This window comes from Chanodichthys erythropterus, chromosome 3 (genome assembly GCF_024489055.1).
Source record: "Chanodichthys erythropterus isolate Z2021 chromosome 3, ASM2448905v1, whole genome shotgun sequence".
Taxonomy (NCBI): domain Eukaryota; kingdom Metazoa; phylum Chordata; class Actinopteri; order Cypriniformes; family Xenocyprididae; genus Chanodichthys; species Chanodichthys erythropterus.
The window spans coordinates 50,351,247-50,377,362 of record NC_090223.1 but is presented as its reverse complement, the minus strand read 5'-3'; the positions used below and the strand labels follow the sequence as shown (position 1 = coordinate 50,377,362).

Sequence of the window (26,116 nt, the reverse complement as noted above, 5' to 3'; positions counted from 1 at the left end):
GCAGCTCTGCAGTGTCCTTACAAAAATTGTGCTTCTTTTAAACTAAAATAAGAGAGTATACATTGAGGTTTTGTTTTTTGGTAATTATCAGAGATGTAGGCCCTACTTAAAATTATATTTGGCTTATACTGACATCTATACAGCAAAATCCAAGTATATTTGGCCTATACTTTTACTTAATAATAAAAAAAGTATAATAAGTATACTTGGTATATCTAGGTATATCTAAGTATACTTGGCTTTTACATGAGTTTACTCCTTTAAAGGGATAGTTCACCCAAAAATGTAAATTTGATGTTTATCTGCTTACCCCCAGGGCATCCAAGATGTAGGTGACTTTGTTTCTTCAGTAAAACACAAATGATGATTTTTAACTCCAACCGCTGCGGTCTGTCAGTCTTATAATGCATGTCAATGGGAACTCCATCTATAAGAGTAAAAAAAACATGCACAGACAAATCCAAATTAAACCCTGCGGCTTGTGACGACACATTGATGTCTTAAGACACGAAACGATCGGTTTGTGTGAAAAACTGAACAGTATTTATATCATTTTTTACCTCTAATACGCCACTATGTCCAACTGCCTTAAGCATCCAGTTGGTGAGGTCTGAAAATGCACTCTGATGCCGGAAGTGATCTCTCACGTGTATATGTCAATGAGTACAATCAGACCTCACACACCGGATGCTCAAGGCAGTTGGACATAGTGGTGTATTAAAGGTAAAAAATGATATAAATACTGTTCAGTTTCTTGCACAAACCGATCGTTTTGTGTCTTAGGACATCAATGTGTCGTCACAAGCCACAGGGTTTAATTTGGATTTGTCTGTGCATGTTTTTTTTATAGATGAAGTTTCCATTGACATGCATTATACGACTGACAGACGGCAGCGGTTGCAGTTAAAAATCATCATTTGTGTTCTACTGAAGAAACAAAGTCCTCTACATCTTGGATGCCCTGGGGGTAAGCAGATAAACATCACATTTTCATTTTTGGGTGAACTAGCCCTTTAATAAATTAGCTCAATAAAGACACTTTTTACACATATTGGCTTCTATGAAATAGTACTCAAGCATGTTATAAACTTACATGTTCAAGTTTATAGTAAGATGTCAGCTATGGGGTGGAATAGAGTAACATACATAACACATAATATGTAATACATGAATCATTGGCATAAATCCACTAGTACTGTATGTAGGAGTCTACTTATGGTATGTTTCAAGAATAAAAAATGAATATCTAAGTAAGTAATATACATGCATTTTAAAACATATTTAAATAGTGCTAAGAGAATATTTTCAAGAAGTATCCCAGCTAATAGGGAATGTTTTCAAAATGTTCTGACAAGGTTATGAATTAATAAAAATCAACTATTTATTTCAATTAATTCATAAAAATATTCATAAAATGAACTATTGTTCCCAATATTTGTGTGCTAGAGTATTGTGATGTCAGCTTAGCAACATCCTAATGCCAAACTCTATTGAAATCAATTGTGAGTCGAGTCTCCTGTGTGCTTTGCTTGAGGAGTACCATTTGTTCGGCATGTGAAGGTGCTGTCGATGTCGACAGCAGAGAGTAAAGCAGTTCACTAGGTTTAGAACAGAGTTACATTGAGAGAAAAAGACAGACAGACAGACATGGGGAGGTTCTTACATGTGATCGCAGGGTAAGTACTGCGCCGGCGCCTCCAGGGTGGGTGACGGCTCATGCACCATGACGTCACCTTTACATGTCACAGCCCACAGTGCCTGTTTGGACGGATGGTCTCCAAGACCCCTGGACTCACAACACGACTCGCTCAACAAAGACAGCTGAAAAGATCACAGAAACATCTTGAAATCTCATTCTCCTTCTGTAATGCAAAAAAAGATTTTGGGTACCACTTTACATTAAGGTTCCCTTTGTAAAGGATTTTGTTAATGAATAATAACTTATTTACAAATGCATTATAAATCATTAATGAGCAGTTATAACCGCATGAATAAAAAGGGCGACTTTAATGCAATACCTTACTGTTTTTAACTCACATGTTATAAATGCTTAATAAATGTATTATCATTTAACTTTTAAAAAAGCATAATAGGGGCAGCACTTTATTGAAGATTATGCAAATTCGGGATCATGGCTTGTAAGTATGTATGCATTTTGAACCTTGTGTGTATTTTATATCACATAGAGATCTTTTTTATACAAACGTGCTGTTCATAAGGGCTTTTTACCCAAGTACTGAAGTCATGGTGCGACGGAGTTGCCAGTAAGATGGGGCTTCTCTGTTTGGTCCTCTCTGGTGTGTAAACAGCCATAGTGTAAAGAGAGTCCCTGAGCACGGGCACCAGGGCCGTCACCTCCTTTATCGCAGCATACAGATACTGACACACACATCAGGAGAATGATGGAATTAAATTACTGACATTGATACAGTCTGATAACTTCAACGACATCTTGATTCATTCCTTCATTTGTAATGACATTCATTGAAAGTGTCCACAAGCTGTCATAATTTAGCTTTTGAACTCCTCTTTTAAAAATATAGTCAGCATGTGTCTGTTGATATACTACACACCCTTGTGAAAAATAAGTGCACTTAATTGTATTGAGTGTGCACTTGTAGTGTACTTAAAATCTTTAATGTTTAATTAAAAAAACTGTACTAATAATAAAACAATATATTAGTGCACACATTTGTGACTGTTTCTTAACGCATTTAAAGGGATAGTTCACCCAAAATTTAAAATTTGCTATTAATTTACTCACACTCAGTCTATCCGAAGATGTAGGTGTCTTTTTTTCTTCAGTAGAACAAGTAAAGAATATTTTTAACTGAAACCGTGGTCCTCTGTGATTCATATAATGGAAGTCAATGGGTGCCGTCACTTTGAGATTCAAAAACACATATGCAGATAAAACAAAATTAATACCTGTGGCTCCTGATGATACATTGAGGTCTTAAGAAACAAAACAATCTGTCTGTTCAAGAAACTGAACATTATTTATAACATTTTTACCTGTAATCCACAGCCTCGGCAAACAGTCCTGACCTGAAGCGTGAGCTTCCTGTCGCATAATGACGTATGAGTGGAGCAAACTCACAGTTTACAACAGAGAGTTGTATTGTTCATCAAAATCGTACTTTCTAGTGCTTACTCTGGATGCCACAATCTATATTACCACTCAAAAGTTTGGAAACATGACTATTTTTAATGTGTTTGAAAGAAGTCTCTTATGCTCATCAAGGCTGTATTTATGTGATCAAAAACACAGAAAAAAAACAGTAATATTGTCAAATATTATAACAATTTAAAATCACGGTTTTCTATTATAATATACTTTAAAATATAATTTATGTCTGTGATGCAAAGCTGAATTTTCAGCATCATTACTGCAGTCTTCAGTGTCACATGATCCTTCAGAAATCATTCTAATATGCTGATTTATATTGTGCTGCTTAATATTTTTTTATAATGTGATACTTTTTTACAGGATTCTTTGATGAATAAAAAGTAAAAAAAAAAGCAGAATTTATTTAAATTAAATCTTTTGTAACAATATACACTACCGTTCAAAAGTTTGGGGTCAGTATTTTTTTTTTTTTTTTTTGGAAGAAATTAATACTTTTTTTCAGCAAGGATGTGTTAAATTGATAAAAAGTGATAGTAAAGATTTATATTGTTAGAAAATGTTTCTATTTTGAATAAATGCTGTTATTTTTGACTATTTATGCATCAATGAATCCTGAAAAAAGTATCATAGTTTCCAAAAAATATTAAGCAACACAACTGTTTTCAACTTTGATAATAACTGATTATGTCACTTGAGTAATGGCTGATAAAAATTCAGATTTGCATTACAGAAAAAAAATATATTTTAAAGTATATTAAAATAGAAAACCATTATTTTAAATTATAATAATATTTGACAATATTACTGTTTTTTTTCTGTATTTTTGATCAAATAAATGCAGGCTTGATGAGCATAAGAGACTTCTTTCAAACACATTAAAAATAGTCATGTTTTCTAAACTTTTGAATGGTAGTGTATGCGTGATCTAAATAGGGAAGATTGACTTTTCACAGATTCTCAACGTTTGAACTCCTGCGAATACATCATTATGTGACAGGAAGCTCACGCTCCAGACTGTCGTGAACGCACCCCGGACCGTTTGCCGAGGCTGTGGATTACAGGTAATAATGTTGTAAATAATGTTCAGTTTCTTGATTGTTTTGCTTCTTAAGACCTCAATGTATCATCAGAAGCTGCAGGTATTCATTTTGTTTTATCTGCATATGTGTTTTTGAATCTCAAAGTGACGGCACCCATTGACTTCTATTATATGAATCACAGAGGACCACAGTTTCTTCTTTACTGTTCTGCTGAAGAAAAATAAAAGTCACATACATCTTCAGATGGCCTGAGGGTGAGTAAAATTAACAGCAAATTTTTATTTTTGTGTGAACTATTCCTTTAAGTAGACTTTAAAAAAGTGCACTTTGTAATAATGGCACTCTGCTCACACTGCGTTACCTTCTTCTCCAGGCCGTGAGTGTAGTAGAGGTAAAGTATGTCTCCTGTCTGAGCTCCGGCACCGGTGACCTGCTCCAGTGTCACGCTGACATCCTCCCACTGATGTGGCGGCCAGTCCCTCCACCAACACATACGACCTTTCGTCACACGCACAGACTGACAAACAAATAAACAAACACACACACACAGCAGTGTTTTACATCATAATTTGAGATCTCCCATTGTCTATTCCTCTCATGTGACGCTCACAGTGTAGGTACCTTCTCTATGGGGGCATCTTGTTGGCCTTGTTTTGCATGAGCGTCTGTGTCTACAGCACCGAGGGCAGGTGTGATGGGTGGAGAGAGTGGCCCGGTATCTGAGACAGAAGAGACTTGTTTCAACAAAACACTACACAGAAAAGATATCACTTATTTTAGATCACCAACCTCCATGTCCATTTCTTTATGATATAACTGAGGGAGTGACCCTCAGTCACTCCGTTTCACCCTGTTTACACTTACACTACCATTCAAAAGTTTGAGGTCATAAGATTACTGAATGTTTTTGAAAGTCTCTTATTGATGAAAATACAGTAATACTGTGACATATTGTTACAATTTAAAATCAGCATATTCTACTTTAATATATTGTAAAATGTAATTTATTCCTTTGACCAAAAGCTGAATTTTCTTTCAATCATTACTCCAGTCTTCAGTGTCATATGATCCTTCAGAAATCACTCTAATATGATGATTTAATGCTCAAGAAACATTTATTATTATTATTATTATTGTTATCAATGTTGAAAACAGTTGCACTGCTTAATATTTCTGTGTAAACCATGCTACTTTTTTTCAGGATACTTTGATGAATAGAAAGTGAAAATGAACGGCATTTACATGAAAATTTATAATCTTTTCTAACATTATAAATGTCTTTACTGTCACTTTTGATCAATGTAATGCATTTAATGCTGAATAAAATAATTAATTTCTTTAAAAAATGTCGAACGGTGATGTGTACGGAAGAGGATTAGGGCCAAGCAATAATAAAAAAATAAAACCATCTCGAGATTAAAGTTGTTAAATTTCGAGAAAAAAACTCGTTAAATTTCAAGAAAAAAGTCTAAATAAAATGTTGAGAATAAACGAAATTGGTCTCGTAATTTAACAACTTTGTTCTCATAATTTAATGAATTTATTCTCAACATTTTATCTCGACTTTTTTCTCGAAATTTAACGACATTTTTCTCATAATTCAATTAATTTGTTCTCGTAATTTAATGAGTTTATTCTCAACATTTTATCTCGACTTATTTTCAAAATTTAATGACTTTTTTCTCGTAATTTAATGAGTTTATTCTCAACATTTTATCTCGACATTTTTCTCAAAATTTAATGGCATTTTTCTTATAATCTAACAAATTTGTTCTCGTAATTTAACAACTTTTTTTCTCATAATTTAACGAGTTTATTCTCAACATTTTATCTCAAATTTTTCTCGAAATTTAACAACTTTAATCTCGAGATGGTTTTATTTTTTTTATTATTGCTTGGCCCTAATCCTCTTCCGTAGATGTGCATTGTCCTTGTCAAGCTCAATATTTCAACCAACAGAATTAAAATCACAGCACATGTTTTTTTTGTTTTGTTTTTTTATACAGATTTTAAATGTACAACATATTGACCGTGAATGTTGTGCAGTGTCATGATTTTTACTAGTTAAGTTACTAATTACTAACCATTTCTGCAATGGCCTTCATCCCCAAAACATTATGAATATGAAATTAAGTCATTAAAATCAAATGTCAAAAGTCTTCCTTCTGCTGTATCTCACAACTCTATTTCATGTTTATATTCAAATGTGGCACATGGTTGATATTGAGATTATGAGAGCCGTCATTAATGTCAAACCTTGTGTGACATGTTTTGATATTCTGACAAACCAGTTACACTTTACTTAAAGTCTTTACATATAACGCATTATAAAAGTATTTTAATGCAATAATTATGACTTGTAATTCACCTTATGCATCTCGTGAATAACTTCAGTCGAAAAGAAATTAAGGTTTTTGAGGAAAACATTTCAGGATTTTTCTCCTTATAGTGGACTTCAATGGGCACCAACAGGTTGAAGGTCCAAATTGAAAGGGCTCTACATGATCCCAGCTGAGGAATAAGGGTCTTATCTATCAAAATGATTGGCTATTTTCTAAAAAAATAAATAAAAATGTATATAATTTTTCACCACAAATGCTCATCTTGCACTAGCTCTGCGATGCGTCACGCATTACATAATCACACTGGAAAGGTCACGTGTGAGGTAGGTGGAGGTACCGATCCCAATGTCTACAAAGTGAACTTCCAAAAACTCAAAAGATATTGAAGTTGGAAGAGAAAATGAGATGGAGTTTTTCGCTCTACCACTCTACACGTCTACATCACGCAAATGGTGGAAAAATGCAGAGCAAATGAGAGATGGGCTTTTTAGAAAATGACAAATTGTTTCTCTAGATAAGACCCTTTTTCCTCGTCTGGTATTGTGTAGAGCCCTTTGAAGCTGCACTGAAACTGCAATTTGGACCTTTAACCTGTTGGTCCCCATTGAACTCCACTATATGGAGAAAAATGGAATGGAATGTTTTCCTCAAAAACCTTAATTAAACATTATACATTATAATACTTATCTATTCATTGTTACACCTTTAGAAAGTATGTATTAAAACAACCAATTTCAAATGTAACAGGAATTCTCTAAATATTAATGCATTTTAAAATTATTTATGAAAAGATATAACACATTACATGAATACCTATAACACATTATACATAAAGGCCTCAAATGAAGTGTTTGGAATGACATGAGGGTGAGTAAATGATGAACTATCCCTTTAACTGGGTTGCACCTGAGGTGTTAAACCAGTCGACATGTGAACTGGAATGGATGTCACATCCTCCACCGGTTACCCAGGCCCAGGGCGGCGTTTCCTCCTGCACTACCGTGTTCTGCTGCAACTCGATGGGGTACGTGGCCACTGAGCTCCGAGCGCTGCTGGGAACAGAGCCCTTCATCTCCTCCAGGTCTACATTGCTCCATGGTGTGTCGCCACCATCAGATGGGCTACTCGGAAGTGTCGGGGTCAGGACAGAGGAATCGGACTCTTGGCTGGTCACCTGGTTTCCCTCAGGAACACTGGGGTGAACTGCAGAGGGCGGGTCGTGCATTGGAGCGGATCGATCAGACACCAGCGCAGAGATAAAGCTGTCACTCGTGATCTTCGGGACACGTGGCTTCGGAATGTCCGTGTCATCACAGCTCAGAACAGAACCCTGGGACGGAGCGGTGACCTCACCACTGAACACACTGGCCTCACTGTGCACAGGGACACTGGGAAAGACACAGAGCCATTCAGAACACTGACAGGCACGGCGCCATCTGCTGGATGGACATGAAATATGAGGATCCGTCGGCACTGGAGTTGGCCAACAGCCCCATCAATAAAGCTCAAGTGTCCTTTCATCAACACCAAAACAGAAATGTGTTCCTTTTAACCCATAATATACTGGATATCATTTAGCATGAAATGAAATGAGCATTATTGCATGATTCACTGAGGGTAAAAACAAGACTGAGGCGGTTTGAGAAATAATGAATCTGTCATTTTATATTTGCATTGAGATATATAAATATCATCCACTGATATGCCAAAGCCTGACATATGAAATAATAGTCAGACAATTTTAATTTGTAAATTTTGGACCAAAATAAGTTTCCATATGTGTTTTATGTCATAATTGATACATCAGGCTTTTATGGCTCATATAATATGATATACTATATGAGTAGTAGATACAGTTGCTGATATTTATATGGCCAAAACGTAATGTAATATAATGTAAATCAATGAGATCTTTATAACAGTACAGCAGATTCTTACATAAAATGCATATTAATATCAGTTGTCACTCTATATCTCTCAATCTTAGTTAGATGACATTTAAATGCTTTGTTTTATGATCAAACCTCTGTACTGTAGTTTTAGCAATACAGTGATGATTAAGAGATGAACAGATAAATGTTCCTCAAAAGCCTCATATTTTATCATGATGTATAGATAATCAAGTAAACCTGTAAAGTTGCTTCAGTCCAATATTAGTAACAATATAAAATCATTAAAGATATCACAGCAAAAAAGACATGATACTTTAGAATTATACTAAAAGGCCTTTTCGCAAAAAATCAGATGACAGAAGCCATATGGAAGATTGTGAGAAACCGGTTTTGATCATGATGGTAATTTTAAGGCCTATGAATTAAAGGATTAGTTCACTTCAGAATTAAAATTTTCTCACCCTCATGTCATCCAAGATGTTCATGTCTTTCTTTATTCAGTCGAAAAGAAATTAAGGTTTTTGATGAAAACATTTCAGGATTTTTCTCCTTATAGTGGACTTCAATGGGGATCAACGGGTTGAAGGTCCAAATTGCAGTTTCAGTGCAGATTCAAAGGGCTCTACACGATCCCAGCCGAGGAATAAGGGTCTTATGTAACGAAATGATCGCCCATTTTCTAAAAAAAAAAAAAAAAAAAAAAAAAAAAAATATATATATATATATATATATATAATTTTTCACCACAAATGCTCATCTTGCACTAGCTCTGCGATGCGTCATGCATTATGTAATCACATTGGAAAGGTCACACGTGATGTAGGCGTGAAGTACCGATCCAGTCTCTACAAATCGAACTTCCAAAGACTCAAAAGATTTTGAAGTTGGAGGAGAAAATGAGATGGATTTTTTCATCCTACTGCTGTACTTCCGCCTATGTCACGCGTGACCTTTCCAACGTGATTACGCAATGCGTGGCGCATTGTAGAGAAAATGCGAGATGAGCATTTATGGTTAAAATATTTTTTTTAGAAAATGACAAATTGTTTCTCTAGATAAGACCCTTATTCCTCGTCTGGTATCGTTTAAAGCCCTTTGAAGCTGCATTGAAACTGTACATTTAAATTTACATTTAGCAGACGCTTTTATCCAAAGCGACTTACAAATGAGAATAGTAGAATCAATCAAATCAACATGAGAACAACAGTACATAAGTGCTGAGTGAAGTCACAGTTATGACAGTAAAGTGCTTGTAGCAAGGAATTTTTTTTTTTTTTTTTTTTTTGCGAAATACACAAATAGATGGAAGGAAAATAGAAATCAAGGTAAGTGCTACTATTACTGGGTAAAGTGCTGGCGAAAAAAGATATGTCTTTAGCATTTTTTTGAAAATGGCTAAAGATTCAGCTGCTCGGATAGAGCATGGCAGGTCATTCCACCAGCCAGGAACAGACCCGGAGAAGGTCCGTGAGAGCGATTTCGTGCCCCAACTGTTTCTTAACAGTTGTAAGAAACAAAGTTTCCTAAACTGTAATTTGGACCTTCAACCCGTTGGTCCCCATTGAAGTCCACTATAAGGCGAAAAATCCTGAAATGTTTTCCTCAAAACCCTTCATTTCTTTTCGACTGAAGAAAGAAGGACATGAACATCTTGGATGACATGGGGGTGAGTACATTATCAGGAAATTTTAATAATGAAGTGAACTAAATAGTTGGCTTTATAGTGTTAAAAAATAGTGTAAGATTGAATGTGCTGAGATGTTAAATGAAAATGCCCTAATATTGCAACTTTAAAGTCATAAATTCTGTTTTCCAGGTTTAATGAATCAAAGTATTTCTCTTCAAAGTCTTCCAAAGTCCCCTCTGGATCCTATTTAAGTAGGCCTTGTCAGGAATCACTGTTGTGTACAGTGTTTTTCAACTACCTGGAATGATTTGTGCCATCAAGCTGGGCTGACACTGCCACCCATGACCTTCCAGTGACCTCTGTGCCTGTCACGCCATGACGAAAATACACAGTCCGATCATCGCTGCCAACACCCCATACCTGTGTAACAGAAAAACATATCATATCTTACATATCTGTATACAGAGACCAGTCTCTTTTCTATGTTACATAGCTTCTTCAAGCTGAGATATCAAAACATCTGTGACAAAATTACTCTCTTTGAGTAATTTCTCATGTATCCTCTAAACATTACAAGGCACTTCACACTGATTCACACACTTAGATTCATCTTCCTGACCCAGAGCTTTTGAATGGTAGTGTACAGTATGTACATTAGAAGTTCGGACAGGGTCTGACTGGATATTATGGATATTATAAATATATCACAGAATGCTTGATTGACATATTACAATAATGATATATAGTAAAATCACTAATGTCAATTACATCATAATGAAGTTGGCATCAGAAAATCATGCTATGAGATGAGCTTCTAATATTTTCTTTTTATGTGCTGACATAGTTCTCATAGACAGGATATTGTTTCTGATTAAGCTAAATTGAGGAACAGGATCAAATATGAGCGTCGCAGAAAAGCTGAACACACGGTCCAGGCGGTTAGTAATAAAATGCGAACTATGGAATGGTGGAGTGTGGCCAAACTCAAATTAGACACTCCCATATGGCTGTGTGCGGATGAAAGAATTGGAGGTGTATATATATGGCTGGGCTGAGCTGCGGCAGGCAGTGGGCAACAGGAAAAGTCAGGCGTCGAGTTACAGAGAGAGGGAGAGATGCAGAGAGAAGGTTTGCATCGCTTGCAAACTCCACACTGAGACTCAGTGGCTCTGGTAATCAACACCCACAGACACCCAACTCCACCAGGCCTTACATGCCGGTCCTAGCGGGAAGGAGGAGCCAGTGTGAGCTAGAGAAGGTGATTGGACGATGGGTGTTTGTGCGTATAAACATGGACAGTGAATACAGTCAGCCTGCTATGCCAGGTGCAAATATCGGTCTGAGGATCTAATGATGGTTAATCCTCAAAGCTTCATGTGAGAACAGGAGTGTAATCAGAACTGTCTGCCCTCCCCCACCCCCAGCCCACAGCAGATGGGTGTCCCCCAAGGGCAAGTACTGGGACCCTTAGAGTTGTGCACACAGGAGAAAATGATTGTTACAATATCACCAGATGAAATATGATATCAGCGACAGTGATTGAAGCATGCTGTGAGTGCAATGAACTTTATCCGGATTGATTCATCACTCGTTAGTGAAGTAAGGCAAACATCACTATTATTATCGCTCATATTACGGTAAATGATTTAAAGAAACCCAGAAGAATCAAAAATATCGAGTAGGTGGGCTCAGCTGCAGGACAACAAAAAACAGTGATGAAAAAATAAATGTGCACACTGAAAATAACTGCTCCAATTATTTATTCAATGCAACCCAGATCCTTAAGTATAAACCCGATTCCAAAAAAGTTGGGACACTGTACAAATTGTGAATAAAAAAGGAATGCAATAATTTACAAATCTCATATTCACAATAGAGTATAGATAACATATCAAATGTTGAAAGTGAGACATTTTGAAATGTAATGTCAAATATTGGCTCATTTTGGATTTCATGAGAGCTACACATTCCAAAAAACAGGTAGCAATAAGAGGCCGGAAAAGTTAAATGTACATATAAGGAACAGCTGGAGGACCAACCTGCAACTTATTAAGTCAATTGGCAACATGATTGGGTATAAAAAGAGCCTCTCAGAGTGGCAGTGTCTCTCAGAAGTCAAGATGGGCAGAGGATCACCAATTCCCCCAATGCTGCGGCAGAAAGGAGTTTCTCAGAGAAAAATTGCAAAGAGTTTGAAGTTATCATCATCTACAGTGCGTAATATCATTCAAAGATTCAGAGAATCTGGAACAATCTCTGTGCGTAAGGATCAAGGCCAGAAAACCATACTGGATGCCCGTGATCTTCGGGCCCTTAGACAGCACTGCATCACATACAGGAATGCTACTGTAATGGAAATCACAACATGGGCTCAGGAATACTTCCAGAAAACATTGTCGGTGAACACAATCCACCGTGCCATTTGCCGCTGCCAGCTAAAACTCTATAGGTCAAAAAAGAAGCCATATCTAAACATGATCCAGAAGTGCAGGTGTTTTCTCTGGACTAAGGCTCATTTAAAATGGACTGTGGCAAAGTGGAAAACTGTTCTGTGGTCAGACGAATCAAAATTTGAAGTTCTTTTTGGAAAACTGGGACGCCATGTCATCCGGACTAAAGAGGACAAGGACAACCCAAGTTGTTATCAGCGCTCAGTTCAGAAGCCTGCATCTCTGATGGTATGGGGTTGCATGAGTGCGTGTGGCATGGGCAGCTTACACATCTGAAAAAAGGCACCATCAATGCTGAAAGGTATATCCAAGTTCTAGAACAACATCTGCTCCCAACCAGATGTCGTCTCTTTCAGGGAAGACCTTGCATTTTCCAACATGACAATGCCAGACCACATACTGCATCAATTACATCATCATGACTGCCTAGAAGAAGGATCCGGGTACTGAAATGGCCAGCCTGCAGTCCAGATCTTTCACCCATAGAAAACATTTGGCGCATCAGAAAGAGGAAGATGTGACAAAGAAGACCTAAACAGTTGAGCAACTAGAAGCCTGTATTAGACAAGAATGGGACAACATTCCTATTCTTAAACTTGTCTCCTCAGTCCCCAGACGTTTGCAGACTGTTATAAAAAGAAGAGGGAATGCCACACAGTGATAAACATGGCCTTGTCCTAACTTTTTTGAGATGTGTTGATGCCATGAAATTTAAAATCAACTTATTTTTCCCTTAAAATGATACATTTTCTCAGTTTAAACATTTGATATGTCATCTATGTATTCTGAATAAAATATTGAAATTTGAAACTTCCACATCATTGCATTCTGTTTTTATTCACAATTTGTACAGTGTCCCAACTTTTTTGGAATCGGGTTTGTATTAAATTGATCTTTCCGTGCACTACAGACAAGATGATACCTGAAATCATGCAGCTTGCTGAGATCACTTTTTTTTCTAGAGAGAGGGGGGCAGGATTGGCAAAGGACCTCGAGACAGGAATCAAACTCGGGCCGCTGCGAACGCATTTGTGCCATATGTCGGCGCTCTAACCACTAGGCTATCGGCGCTGATTAAGATCACTTTTCTAAGTGATCTGTCTTTTGATTTTCACCTGGTGGACAGCTGAAATACCCCACAGACCCATATTAACTCTTTCCCTGTTGCCAGCGACCACCAGCGTTTTTGATCATTTTCACAAAAATTTCATGGCCCCCAAAATATTTTAAATATCTGAACATGTGATATATCAAAAGGAAGAGCAGAGCCTCTGCTTTTTGACAAAAAGCCTGTTTTATTCTAGCTTCATGTATTATTTTTTATCAACGCTTGAATGTGGATAAGTTTCATTAAAAAAAGCAACATTTTGAACAAAAAGATGAGAAAATCATGTTTTTTTTCCCCAAAGACTACAATGTGCATATGCAATGCTTTTATTGCTTGTTTCTGTTCCTTTTTTGTCTTTGTTTTCATCCATAGATTCTGTACTCTTTCAGAAGTGTAATAGCGCCCCCTACCGTATAACAGTGAAAACACGGAAAGTTGGAAAATTACGTCATTGCACCTGAACTATATATAAAATTTGGCATACTTTCAAAAACATAATATTCAGTTCATATTATTTCTGTAATAAATAATTAAAAGTAGGCTATTGTGTGCATCTTTTTCACAAGATGTTCTTCAGATGATACAAAATTCTAGTTCCTGAATACAATAAATACCCTAAACCATCTGTGGTTCTCAATCTATTTGACACTAAGGCCCCCCAATGTCAAAGACAAATTTCGAAGGCCCCCTTCTACATGATGTCAGTTTACATGTTTACATGTTACAGTTTACGGACCACATGGCTAAAAACTGCTCTACAGTGAGTGTGTTTATTGTTAGAATGGCAGTATAATATGATACTCCACTGATCTCACCTGGTCATTGGGCCCCACGCTGAGCATCACCATCTCTCCACCAATGCTGATCCAGCCTGAGCCAGTGGGATTGTGGGAATTCACACCTCGTCTGAACCAGACCTATCAGACACACACACACACACACACACACACACACACACACACACACACACACACACACACACACACACACACACACACACACACACACACACACACACACACACACACACACACACACACTGTTTACGCCATTATACCCTCTATACACTGAGTGCTGCTTTCAATTTTTCAAAACTCTTTATGCAACAATAAATATTTCAGTAGTATGCTACACTGTCACATGACGAGGCATCCAGCTATCATCTGGGCCATTGTTACTCCTAACAAAAACAGCCCTTAATAATACATTCAGCATACTAGATGAAAATGGATAGTGAAGATGCACAATTAGCCTGATGGTAAGAAAATAATTATTACAGAATTTATGCATGATTAATTATGGTTAATTATTTCCATGACTGCACTAAATAAATGTGCAAAACTCATAGTAGTAATATTCATGTCAAGCTGAAGCAGTGTACAGAGCATTAATAGAGTAAGTATCATCTTACTTTGTTGTCCTTAGTAACGGCCCAAACGACACCTATGCCCACTGCAACATGAACAGCTCCTTTCTGATTTGGAGACTGAACTAGATCCCACGATGAGCCTGAAAACATCAGATTGTTTTTTGACCCACTTAAGTACATCTTTATATGTAATTTCATAATCACTTCTGTTGTCTTTGAAATATGGTTAAAGTTACTGCTGAATGTACTGACACACATTTATGATAAAATATATATATTAATGTCAATGTATACTTTAATGTAAAATATACTTTAATGTCATTTCTATTGAAACTTAATGTATTTAAATGAAGTTGCAATTTATTACACTTAAATTATAGCGCCACTTCCGCTTTTCTGGTCATGAGTATGAGGTAACACAGCTCTGTTTATCATATTAGATACATTTGAGTGTGTTGAAAATGATAATGTTACTCTGTGCGTTCACTCCGCAGCTGCTGTGAGACACTTGTTTGAGACACACTGCAGTAAGATAGATCGATTTTAGAATATTATATTAAATACTGGATGGTTTGTGTTGATAAATGGCATGCAATTTATTTTAAAATGTATTGTATGATGGAGAAAATGCTGTATTACTGTTACTAAAAATAAAGCTGCATCTGATTATGCTATGTTAGCTACTTGACAAAATAGTGTTTTTCTCTGAGGCATGGTAAAGCATGGTACAAAATCAAGAAAATTAGATTTAAACAATAAGACTAAACATGTTAAGCTATATAACAACAATTTGTTTTCTGTCTATAAATGTCACCACACAGTTGTTCCCTTGCCTATTAAAATGTGTAATATACTAAAGCATCTTTGGTGTTTCCATGGTTTCTACAAAAAAAAAAAAAAAAAAAACAGAAGCCGATGGTAACGTGGGTATGACGCAATTTACAGGCAACTCCACACATGTCTAGGAGCATTGGTTAAAACTGCAATTTTCTCACGATTTACTAATAGTTGGAAACATTTGGGATGTTGTAAGTACTCACAGGCAGCAGTTTCCCTAATCTAAAACAAATTTCTCCTAAGGGAGACAATAATTGCTACCTTGACCTTGACCTTGACCTCAAGTGAACAAAATATATAACACTGGTTTTCGGATAATTTACTGCAAAATTCTTACATATAGCACCTTTAAGTGTCTAAAAGTGTTTATTACCTTATCTCTGATGAGTTTTACACATTTGTAGACATCTTAATGAGGTATTTGTATAATCAAAAGGAATAATTATAGTAGTTAATAGTCTCTGTTTTGCTGACCACTCCATAGAATGAACAAAACAAGCTCTGAAAATGGATAAAAGAATACATATTATACAGACACTTAATATTTAATGGTATTATATGATTAGTTAATTTCATTTGATAGATTATACTTTCAATATAACATTTGCAATGGATTTGTAAAAGCTGTTTTTATGCATGTTTGGCGTGAGTTTTTGTTGTTTTGACCAGCAGGGGTCACCAGCGTGTGACAATGAATCATTTTGCGAAGCAATTGATCTGAAGCTTTGAAAAGCTTTGTTTCTCCCATCTCTAACTACAAGTGCACATTCAATACAATTAAAGGTGCAGTGTGTAAATTTTAGCAGCATCTAGTTGTAAGGTTAAGAACTGCAACTAACGGCGCACATCCCTCGCACCCCTCCCTTTCGGAGAAGCTACGGTGGCCTTCTGGCCGACATCTGCTTCTAATAAACCAGACAACTACTACTACTACTTCTTTGTGTGTATTCAATGTTGTGATGATGCAAGCTGCCTCTAAAAACAAGAACGATTTATTTTGTCCGTTTAGGGCTGCTGTAGAAACATGTCGGCACATAATGGCGACTTAACATGTAAGGGGACCCGCGGTGTATGAGATAGAAATGGCTCATTCCAAGGTAATAAAAGCATAATGGTTCATTATGTAAGGTCTTTATGTACCACTAAAAACATAGTTATGTATATTATATTGCATTTCTGTCAATAGATTCTCCCAAATTTTACACATTGCACCTTTAAGTGCACTTTTTTACTTTTTCACAAGAGTACAGACACAGTGGACCCCAAACAAATCTGGACTATTAGGCTACATACAAAAAAAAAAAAAATTTATAAACGTTACTATACGAATGATATTTAATTGATATGATACAACTAAATATACACACACTACAAAATGGTTGTCAAGCGTTAGTTGATCATGTTGATAGTTAATGTGATTCTGTGTGAACTTGAGACTTCATACATCCACTAAAATTCACCAAAACACCAGCTGATTCAAAGACAACATGCAAAAATGTTGAAGAGAAAAGAGCCTGCAGCATCTGAGCACAGGGTCAGTTATTTGAATGCATTGACATTCGAACATTTTCAAGTGTGGCGCAAGTGTCCACATTCTCTTCAAGGCCTCTGTATGTTCATACCTCTGTCATGCTATTGACATGACCATGACCATGGCCATGATCGCAGTTTGACCATAAATAGAAGTGATGTGTAAGTCATTCAAAACATGTACTGTATGCTCTGTATTCTATATGTGTGAATTCAAAGGACAGGAATAAATCTGTTAGTGTCAGACCTTTAGGGCAGTCTTTACTGATGCCCGTCCTGACCAGCAGCTGTCCATCCCAGAGAACGGCCCAAAGCAGGTCTTTCGGCCCGGCGCTGACCTGTGCCACCTCTCTGGGCACCTGGATGGCGTCCCAGCGCGTCCCCTCCGGGTTCTGCTGCCTGATGCCTGAACGGAACCACAACTGTGTAGAGACACACACACACCTTAGATCTGTGTGATGGCACAAGTAGCTTTTCAACACATAATAAACATGACAAAACATTCAGTGAGTGTTTAAATTAACCACTAGGCTGGGAAATCATTCACATTCTTGTGAGCAAGTGGTTAATCCATAAGGAGGTGTTGGCTGAGCTTAAAATATAAAGAGCATGTAACAGAACAGCAGCGCGCTCTAGTGGTCATAAATCTGTACTGCAACTGTATTGGCGTGCGGTGGTGGTCTGAAATGAGGCGGCAAAGTCAACAAAGAATAACCTTTAATAAAACTCATCAAGTTTTTAAGCAGTTTTATATTTATTCCAAAATAAGAACTAAAGGCAGTAACAATTTAAACATTATATGTTATTTGAGAACTGATGTTAAGCTGTTCTTTTGAATAATCAACTTATTTTTATCAGTCATGCTCAGTCAACACTGGTCACAGACACAATGGTGTATCTTTAATTTCAACAAGCTGATTGCTCACTAAAACCCCCGCAGTCATCATGTTTTCAGTTTGATTTGATGTGACATAATTCAATTCAATTTATTGTCATTGAGCCAAAGTACAAAGACAAAGCCAATGAAATATAATTAATAAATTGGAGATATCTAACTGGGTGAATTGTTTACTTTTTAAATGAAGTCTTCCTATTAACAACATCATTTTGTTAATTTGGACCGATTTGCGAATGTGCATGAAAACAAGAAGCGGGATTTATTGCACAAACCATTTATATCCAATTATAACCAATCACATCGAACCATAGTGCGATGGAGACATTGGCTGCGTCTGAAATCACGTACCGTTGAGTAAGTACTACATTTGAATTTAAAATTACTTCATGACCGTTGAAAAAGTATGTTTTAGGGGATCTGTTAAAACTCAATGGGCTCAAGGGAGGCAAGAGAGAAGCAGTGTCCTGCTGTAAACTTTACCTGCTGGTGTCGCTGTTGGATAGTGTTACTTTATAAAAACAAGTGATTTTTTAAACTTTTTAACATCACATTCTGTAATAGTTGCGTTATTATTTTCTCATCCAATTTTTTGAGGAGGCACTGCCTCCCTTGCCTCCTCAGAGGAAACTGCAACTACGTGAGCTAAAACTAAAACTAGCAAAAAATAGTTTATTAATTGAAATAAAGCTGAGATAATACAACATACAAATATTAGATGAAAAACTAAAACAAAATAAATGAAAATTAGAAATGTTGCTCTTTCAAATAAGTGAAATAATGTTTAAGTTTCAGTAGTAAAATTACAAAAAAACTGAAAACGATAAATAAAATAATATTTATTAAAGGTGCCCTAGAATCAAAAATTTAATTTACCTTGGCATAGTTGAATAACAAGAGTTCAGTACATGGAAAAGACATATGTTGAGTCTCAAACTCCATTGTTTCCTCCTTCTTATATAAATCTCATTTGTTTAAAAGACCTCCGAAGAACAGTATATATTTGCAATATTTGCATATACGCCAGCCCATGCTTGAAGCATTACACAAGGGCAGCCAGTATTAACGTCTGGATCTGTGCACAGCTGAATCATCAGACTAGGTAAGCAAGCAAGAACAACAGCGAAAAATGGCAGATGGAGCGATAATAACTGATTTGATTCATGATATCATGATATTTTTAGTGATATTTGTAAACTGTCTTTCTAAATGTTTCATTAGCATGTTGCTAATGTACTGTTAAATGTGGTTAAAGTTATCATCGTTTCTTACTGTATTCACAGAGACAAGACTGTCCTTATTTTCATTTTTAAACACTTGCAGTCTGTATAATTCATAAACACAACTTCATTAACATTCTTTATAAATCTTTTCAACAGTGTGTAACGTTAGCTTTAGCTCCGTTAGCCCCAGCCTAGCTACTATGAAACATCCAAATAAATGCTATACTTACATGATCTGATATGCTGCATGACAAACTCTTTGTAAAGATCCATTTTGAGGGTTATATTAGCTGTGTGAACTTTGTTTATGCAATGTATTATAGAGTCGAGAGCTCGGGGGCGGAGAGCGTGAGCAATTAAAGGGGCCGCAGCCTGAATCGGCGCATTTCTAAATATGCCCCAAAATAGGCAGTTAAAAAAATTAGTTAAAAAAATTCTATGGGGTATTTTGAGCTGAAACTTCACAGAAACATTCAGGGGACACCTTAGACTTATATTATCTTGTGAAAAAATGTTCAATGGCACCTTTAAACCAGGAATATTCCTTTGCACAAACCTTCCCTTGTTGGGACACGGCCCACAGGTAAATGTGTTTCTCAGAGCTGTCACTCATGTCCCAGCCTCCACAGCTGATGTCAGTGAAGGGCTCTGGCGGAGGTCTGCCCCGGTCCAAAGGCACCTGCACCAAAAACACACATTCTGAATGACTCTGCATATGTGGATAATAGCTAAAAGGTGTTGAATATAAAGCATAAGATAACATAGTAATGGATTGGTGGTAAGGTTGATCTTTGGTTGATGTACAGTACATTGAAATAACTACAGTTTTTAGATGTCTGGCATTTACTAGGGATTATACCTTGGCCCATGATCCCAGAGCTTTATATCTCCTGTAGCGAAGCCATCGCCTGCGACGGACACATGAATTCCACTTCTTCTCTTTGGTGAAGGTGGCAGGGAAGTCCACTGCATACTCCCACCCCTAAACACACAGGAAGTTGCATTACACCATCAAATGATGACAGAATTTTCATTTTTGGGTGAACTATCCCTTTAAGTAGCCTTTTATTTGAATTAATAATAGTATATTATCTGTAAGTACAGTTTTTAAAATATACTTTTAAGATTTTAAGGTTCACAACAAGTGCACATTCAATACAATCAATCACACCTCTTTTTTAAAAGGAACCCCTGGTGTTAAGACTTGTATGGCTTAATATAACGTAAATGATGTCTCTTACTGAAATATGTAGTAGAAAACCCACGAAAAAATTCATTTTAAAAAATCCATGACATATTTGGACAATGGGCGGCGCCATTTTATTTAGGTGCACAGGTTGCACTCACTGCTCTACCGACACTGTCCTATTGTTATTTTTATCACAACACAACTCGGAATATAATATACCATTCCACATTGTGCAGCTTTTGGTTGTAATTTTCAGTTGATGAGCCACAAGAGAAGTGATGTAAGTCTTTACTGCTTTACTAGCGATAAGAAGAGGAGAAAAGAATGGGAAGTTGTGAAGAATGTGGACAAATAAATCTTCCTAACTGCGTCTTTGTTCTCTTCACTTTAGCCCTGGTGCCTTTGAGGCTTTTAGTAGACCACAGCTGAAAGAGCTTACAGTTGGCGATGGATATAAGTGTATGCTTTAAACAAATGCCGCATCTGTCGTGGAGACTGACGAGGGCAGCCTATAACACATCTTGATTGAGATAGACTGCCTCAAAGCTTGCGTGCGCTGAGATGCACGGGATCAGATGATTTTAACATGTCAATCATACAACAGTAGCCACAGAGACATTGCACGTCTTCAATGCTTTCATCCTCACTAATTTTGTGCTCTGGTTCAAACTGAAAAGGCTGATCGGGTTTCTAAAAGGAACCCGGTGGTCGGCGGATATTAAAGGTGCCGTAGAACGTCTTTTTAAAAGATGTAATATAAGTCTAAGGTGTCCCCTGAATGTGTCTGTGAAGTTTCAGCTCAAAATACCCCATAGATTTTTTTTATTCATTTTTTTAACTGCCTATTTTGGGGCATCATTAAATATGAGCTGATTTAGGCTGCGGCCCCTTTAAATGCTCACGCTCCCTGCCCATGGAGCTCGCGCTTGCCTTAAACAGTGCATAAACAAAGTTCACACAGCTAATATAACCCTCAAAATGGATCTTTACAAAGTGTTCGTCATGCAGCACGTCTAATTGCGTAAGTATGGTAGTTATTTGGATGTTTACATTTGATTCTGAATGAATTTGAGGCTATGCTCAGTGGCTAAAGCTAACATTACACACTGTTGGAGAGATTTATAAAGAATGAAGTTGTGTTTATGAATTATACAGACTGCAAGTGTTTAAAAATGAAAATAGTGACGGCTCTTGTTACTGAATACAGTAATAAACGATGGTAACCACATTTAATAGTACATTAGCAACATGCTAACGAAACATTTAAAAAGACAATTCACAAATATCACTAAAATATCATGATATCATGGATCATGTCAGTTATTATCGCTCCATCTGCCATTCTTCGCTATTGTCCTTGCTTGCTTACCTAGTCTGATGATTCAGCTGTGCACAGATCCAGACGTTAATATTGGCTACCCTTGTGTAATGCCTTGAACATGAGCTGACATATGCAAATATTGGGGGCGTACATATTAATGATCCCGACTGTTACGTAACAGTCGGTGTTATGTTGAGATTCGCCTGTTCTTCGGAGGTCTTTTAAACAAATGAGATTTATATAAGAAGGAGTAAACAATGGAGTTTGAGACTCACTGTATGTCATTTCCATGTACTGAACTCTTGTTATTTAACCAAAATAAATTCAATTTTTAATTCTAGGGCACCTTTAAGACCTGTATGCGTTCCCTGACAGCAACATAGTGACGGCACAGATGTGGCCCACATCTGGTTCGCGTATAAACCACATGTACCAGATGAGGGCCGGATCTGGGCCAGACTATGTTGCTGTCTGGGTTACTAGATTACCGTTGCACCAAAACATACAGATAAAAAGCTTTTAAAGCCTCTAAGTCTTTATCGCTAGTAAAGCAGTAAAGACTTACATCACTTCTCTTGTGGCTCATCGACTGAAAATTACAACCAAAAGCTGCACAATGTGACATCGTATATTATATTCAGAGTTGTGTTGTGATAAAAATAGCAATAGGACAGTGTCGGTAGAGCAGCGAGTGCAACCATTTGACGTCATCGTCATAGAACGCACTGTGCACCTAAATAAAATGCCGCCGCCCATTGTCCAAATCAGTCCAAATATGTCATGGAGTTTTTAAATAATGGAAATCTTTCATGGGTTTTTCAATAAGAGACATAATTTATGAATATTAAGCCATACAAGTCTTAACACCAGGGGTTCCCTTTAACAAGGGTAGAGTTAATAGGTTGAGTTAATAGGTTAAGTGTAGAGTAGGTTAGGTTTGGGATGGATGAGTGATAGGTTCAGAGTTCAGAGAGGTCTGAGATTGTGTCACTCACCCCAGTCTCAGTGGATTCTCTCCCACAGCTTTCATCATCCACGTACCAGTCACCCTCCCACTCCCAGTTAGCAGACGGCAGCTCAAAGCTGTGAAGAGGCTGTGGGTTGGAGCCGGACTCATCTGTCCACTGCCAGCGGTCTGTCGGGAGGAGTGTGTCTGTGTAACCATCAACTGGGTTCCATCTCTGGAAAACAGCAGACAGAGAATCATACTTACATACAATATTTGATATTCTTGATGCTGCTCTGCTGCTCTCCATTATGCACCACTTTGTTTGTTATTAGGTTTGCACAAAGTTTTAAAAGTTACAGTTTTAGGCTGGTCTGCCTCAGCCGTCTAACAGCGCTAGTCACTTGTCAACATGATGGCCAATCAGATCAAAGAAGGCGGGGCTTACTGTTCACAGAAGACGAGTCTAATGAAACAGCAACACTTTCGTTTTTACAATGAAAGAGTGCGTGGTAAGGTGTAAATAGCTAAACATTTAATATTTGACAACTGTTTTACGATAGATATGTTTATCGACCCACAGTAATATACAGTGAAACTACTTTTTTAAGGAATTTTGTCATTTTGAATTGAAAATATGGTAGCATTTAAATTATCCATGTCATTCATAACTGAATGATGACCATTTTGTGTTTTTGACATATTAAACATACAAATATGAGTGCATATTTTTTAAATAAAATATCATTTGCACAGAGTTTAAATGGATTACTTCACAACTAGGCTATAATTAGACCTAGAACTTTTTAGTTTACTTTCCCTTAAATCCCTTATAACTCTTTAATTATTTAATTTCTTTAAATAAAAATGATGTGATGACGTGTTTACTGGTGTGAGGGCGGGGCAACCTGTCACTCACACGAGATCCACCAATAGCAAACCACAACCATCCAATCAATTTCCCATTTGACAATATCAAGCCCCGCCCTACATGTGTTCTTGTTCGAGAAGCCGGTTCACTCCGATATACATCACAATTGAAAAGACTATCGCAACTTCCGTTTCATGACGACTTTAACTAATGAGACCTCATTATGTACAGTATTTAATCCTGCCAATAAATAAAAAATGAATTGAAAATTTGATTAAGAAAAAAGCTGAACACACCTGGTTTTCATAAGTCTCTTCCTGGTGGCGTATAGGCACACGACTGGGATACACATTGAGATAAACGTGATGGTCGCATCCAATGCCCCAGCAGCACTGTAGAGAGCCCGTCACGCGCTTCAGCTCTAGCACTATATCGGCAGCGAGCCTCCAGCGCCCTCTAGCGGCCGACAGGCTGAACACCCGCCCGTACACATCCACTGCCCACAGCAGTGACCCGGCCATCATCGGCCCTGTCAATACAAACGTTTGTGGTCAGTAAGGTTTTGTTTATCTTTTTAAAACAAGTTTCTTCTGCTAACCATGGCTGCAATTATTTAATCAAAAATATAGTGAAGACAGTAATAATTTTACTATTTAAAATAAAAAAACTGTTTTTTATGTGAATATATTTTAAAGTGCAATTTATTCCTGTGATCAAAGCTGAATTTTTAGCATCATTACTCCAGTCTTCAGTGTCACATGATCCTTCAGAAATCATTCTAATATGTCTGAATTCAATAAATAATACATATTATTTTATCTTAAACACCCAAAATGTCAACAAATTAACAGACGAACTTCAACAGACAGAAAACTATTCAAAATGGTGTCTTAGTAATAAAAAAATTAAAAACTAAATACTATGGCATCATTAGGGTTTGAAACCTTTCATATAAACACATTTTATAAATATCAGTAGTTTTAAAGCTGTTGAGATAGTTAACTTTTGTCCAACAATTTATGTCAAGGTGGCACAACTGCAAACATGACTTTTATTATGAATTGACAAGGTAATAACAGTAAACATGGCAAGAGTATAAAGGTTTGTAGATCTCTCTACTAATTTCAAGCATGGTTAGGTTGGTACACTTTCCATGTCAGGTGGTACAATGACAGTATATACAGTATATGTCTGTATACCGTCCGACTGACATAAAAACTGTGAAAAAATGAATTTAAACACTTTTAAATGTTATTTAACTGAAACTTGTTTAAACACATTGTTCATGACTCAAAATATGCATTACATAAGCTTTTTTTGAAGCTTTATTTATAAATGACCCATATATATATATATATATATATATATATATATATATATATATATATATATATATATATATATATAATACATTTTATATAATAAGTTATAATACTCAATACACACATTATATTAATTGTTAAGTAAGAGATACAGGTAAGTGTTACTGGACACCACTGGCACCTGTCTCTCTGGAATCCTTATTACAGGCCAGCCGTGTTATTATCTGCTTAATTTGATTAAATGTAAAACATTTATGCACTTGATTTTGATGTCCTTATGATATATGATTTTATGACGATAATAATCGACACGACGAATATAAATTCCGACACACAACGGTTTCTCATTCCGTTCAAATGCACTGCAAGCATCTTCATAAACTCACCCTCTGTAGTCTAATGCCTGTGCAGTGAGTCTTCATCGATCCCGTGCTTTACAAACATCAGCCATCCGTCCGTTTATTATTATTCCCAGCATTATTCTAAGGGGCTCAGAGACCTAAAGCAGGAAGTCAAGGGTATTTTCGCTCTGATTGGTCAGCGCTCACGGAAGTGTCGAAATCTAAGCTTCTGATTGGACAGACTGTGCGCACGTATGTTTTTCCGTCTCTCATATGCGCACCTTTACTTGATCAATTATTCATTCTTTACTCTCTCAATTATTAAAACCCAAGGGTGATACATGAGCACTAACTTTTATTCCTCACCTGTTATTTCTGATGTAATGAACAGATAAACGATGGTGAATTGACAAATGAAAACACGTGAAACCCCCCAGTTTAGGTTTTTTTCTTTCTCTCTTTTTTTCAGTGGTTTCTGTGAAAGCTAATATTTTTATTGTTTAGTACTTACAACATAATCTTGCTGAAAATGTGTTTAAAATGTTGTTTTCCCACTTTTTCGACCTCATGTGTTTTGACTGTATTCCTGTGGTGAGAATAATTCAAGCACGTTGACATTATTTTCTTTATTAACATGAAGTAACGCTGAGTGATATCAGAGACTCTCCTCTACAAAATTACAT

General features: G+C 36.7%; 1 protein-coding gene across 2 annotated transcripts in view; it reads right to left on the bottom strand.

The window, feature by feature from the left end:
• tecpr1b (tectonin beta-propeller repeat containing 1b) overlaps positions 1-25,549 on the bottom strand; it is a 41,102-nt gene extending 15,553 nt beyond the window's left edge. For both annotated transcript variants that reach the window (XM_067376967.1, XM_067376974.1), the window contains exons 1-14: positions 25,479-25,549; positions 24,067-24,299; positions 22,949-23,134; positions 20,303-20,425; positions 20,000-20,122; positions 17,573-17,747; positions 15,001-15,098; positions 14,405-14,506; positions 10,330-10,451; positions 7,419-7,900; positions 4,792-4,889; positions 4,532-4,687; positions 2,230-2,379; positions 1,664-1,821 (exon numbers count right to left, since the gene is read on the bottom strand). In XM_067376967.1, the coding sequence (XP_067233068.1) occupies positions 1,664-1,821; positions 2,230-2,379; positions 4,532-4,687; positions 4,792-4,889; positions 7,419-7,900; positions 10,330-10,451; positions 14,405-14,506; positions 15,001-15,098; positions 17,573-17,747; positions 20,000-20,122; positions 20,303-20,425; positions 22,949-23,134; positions 24,067-24,294 (2,201 nt within the window). In that variant the 5' untranslated portion in view covers positions 24,295-24,299; positions 25,479-25,549. The remainder of the gene's footprint in view (positions 1-1,663; positions 1,822-2,229; positions 2,380-4,531; positions 4,688-4,791; positions 4,890-7,418; positions 7,901-10,329; positions 10,452-14,404; positions 14,507-15,000; positions 15,099-17,572; positions 17,748-19,999; positions 20,123-20,302; positions 20,426-22,948; positions 23,135-24,066; positions 24,300-25,478) is intronic.
• Between the last annotated feature and the right edge of the window lie 567 nt (positions 25,550-26,116).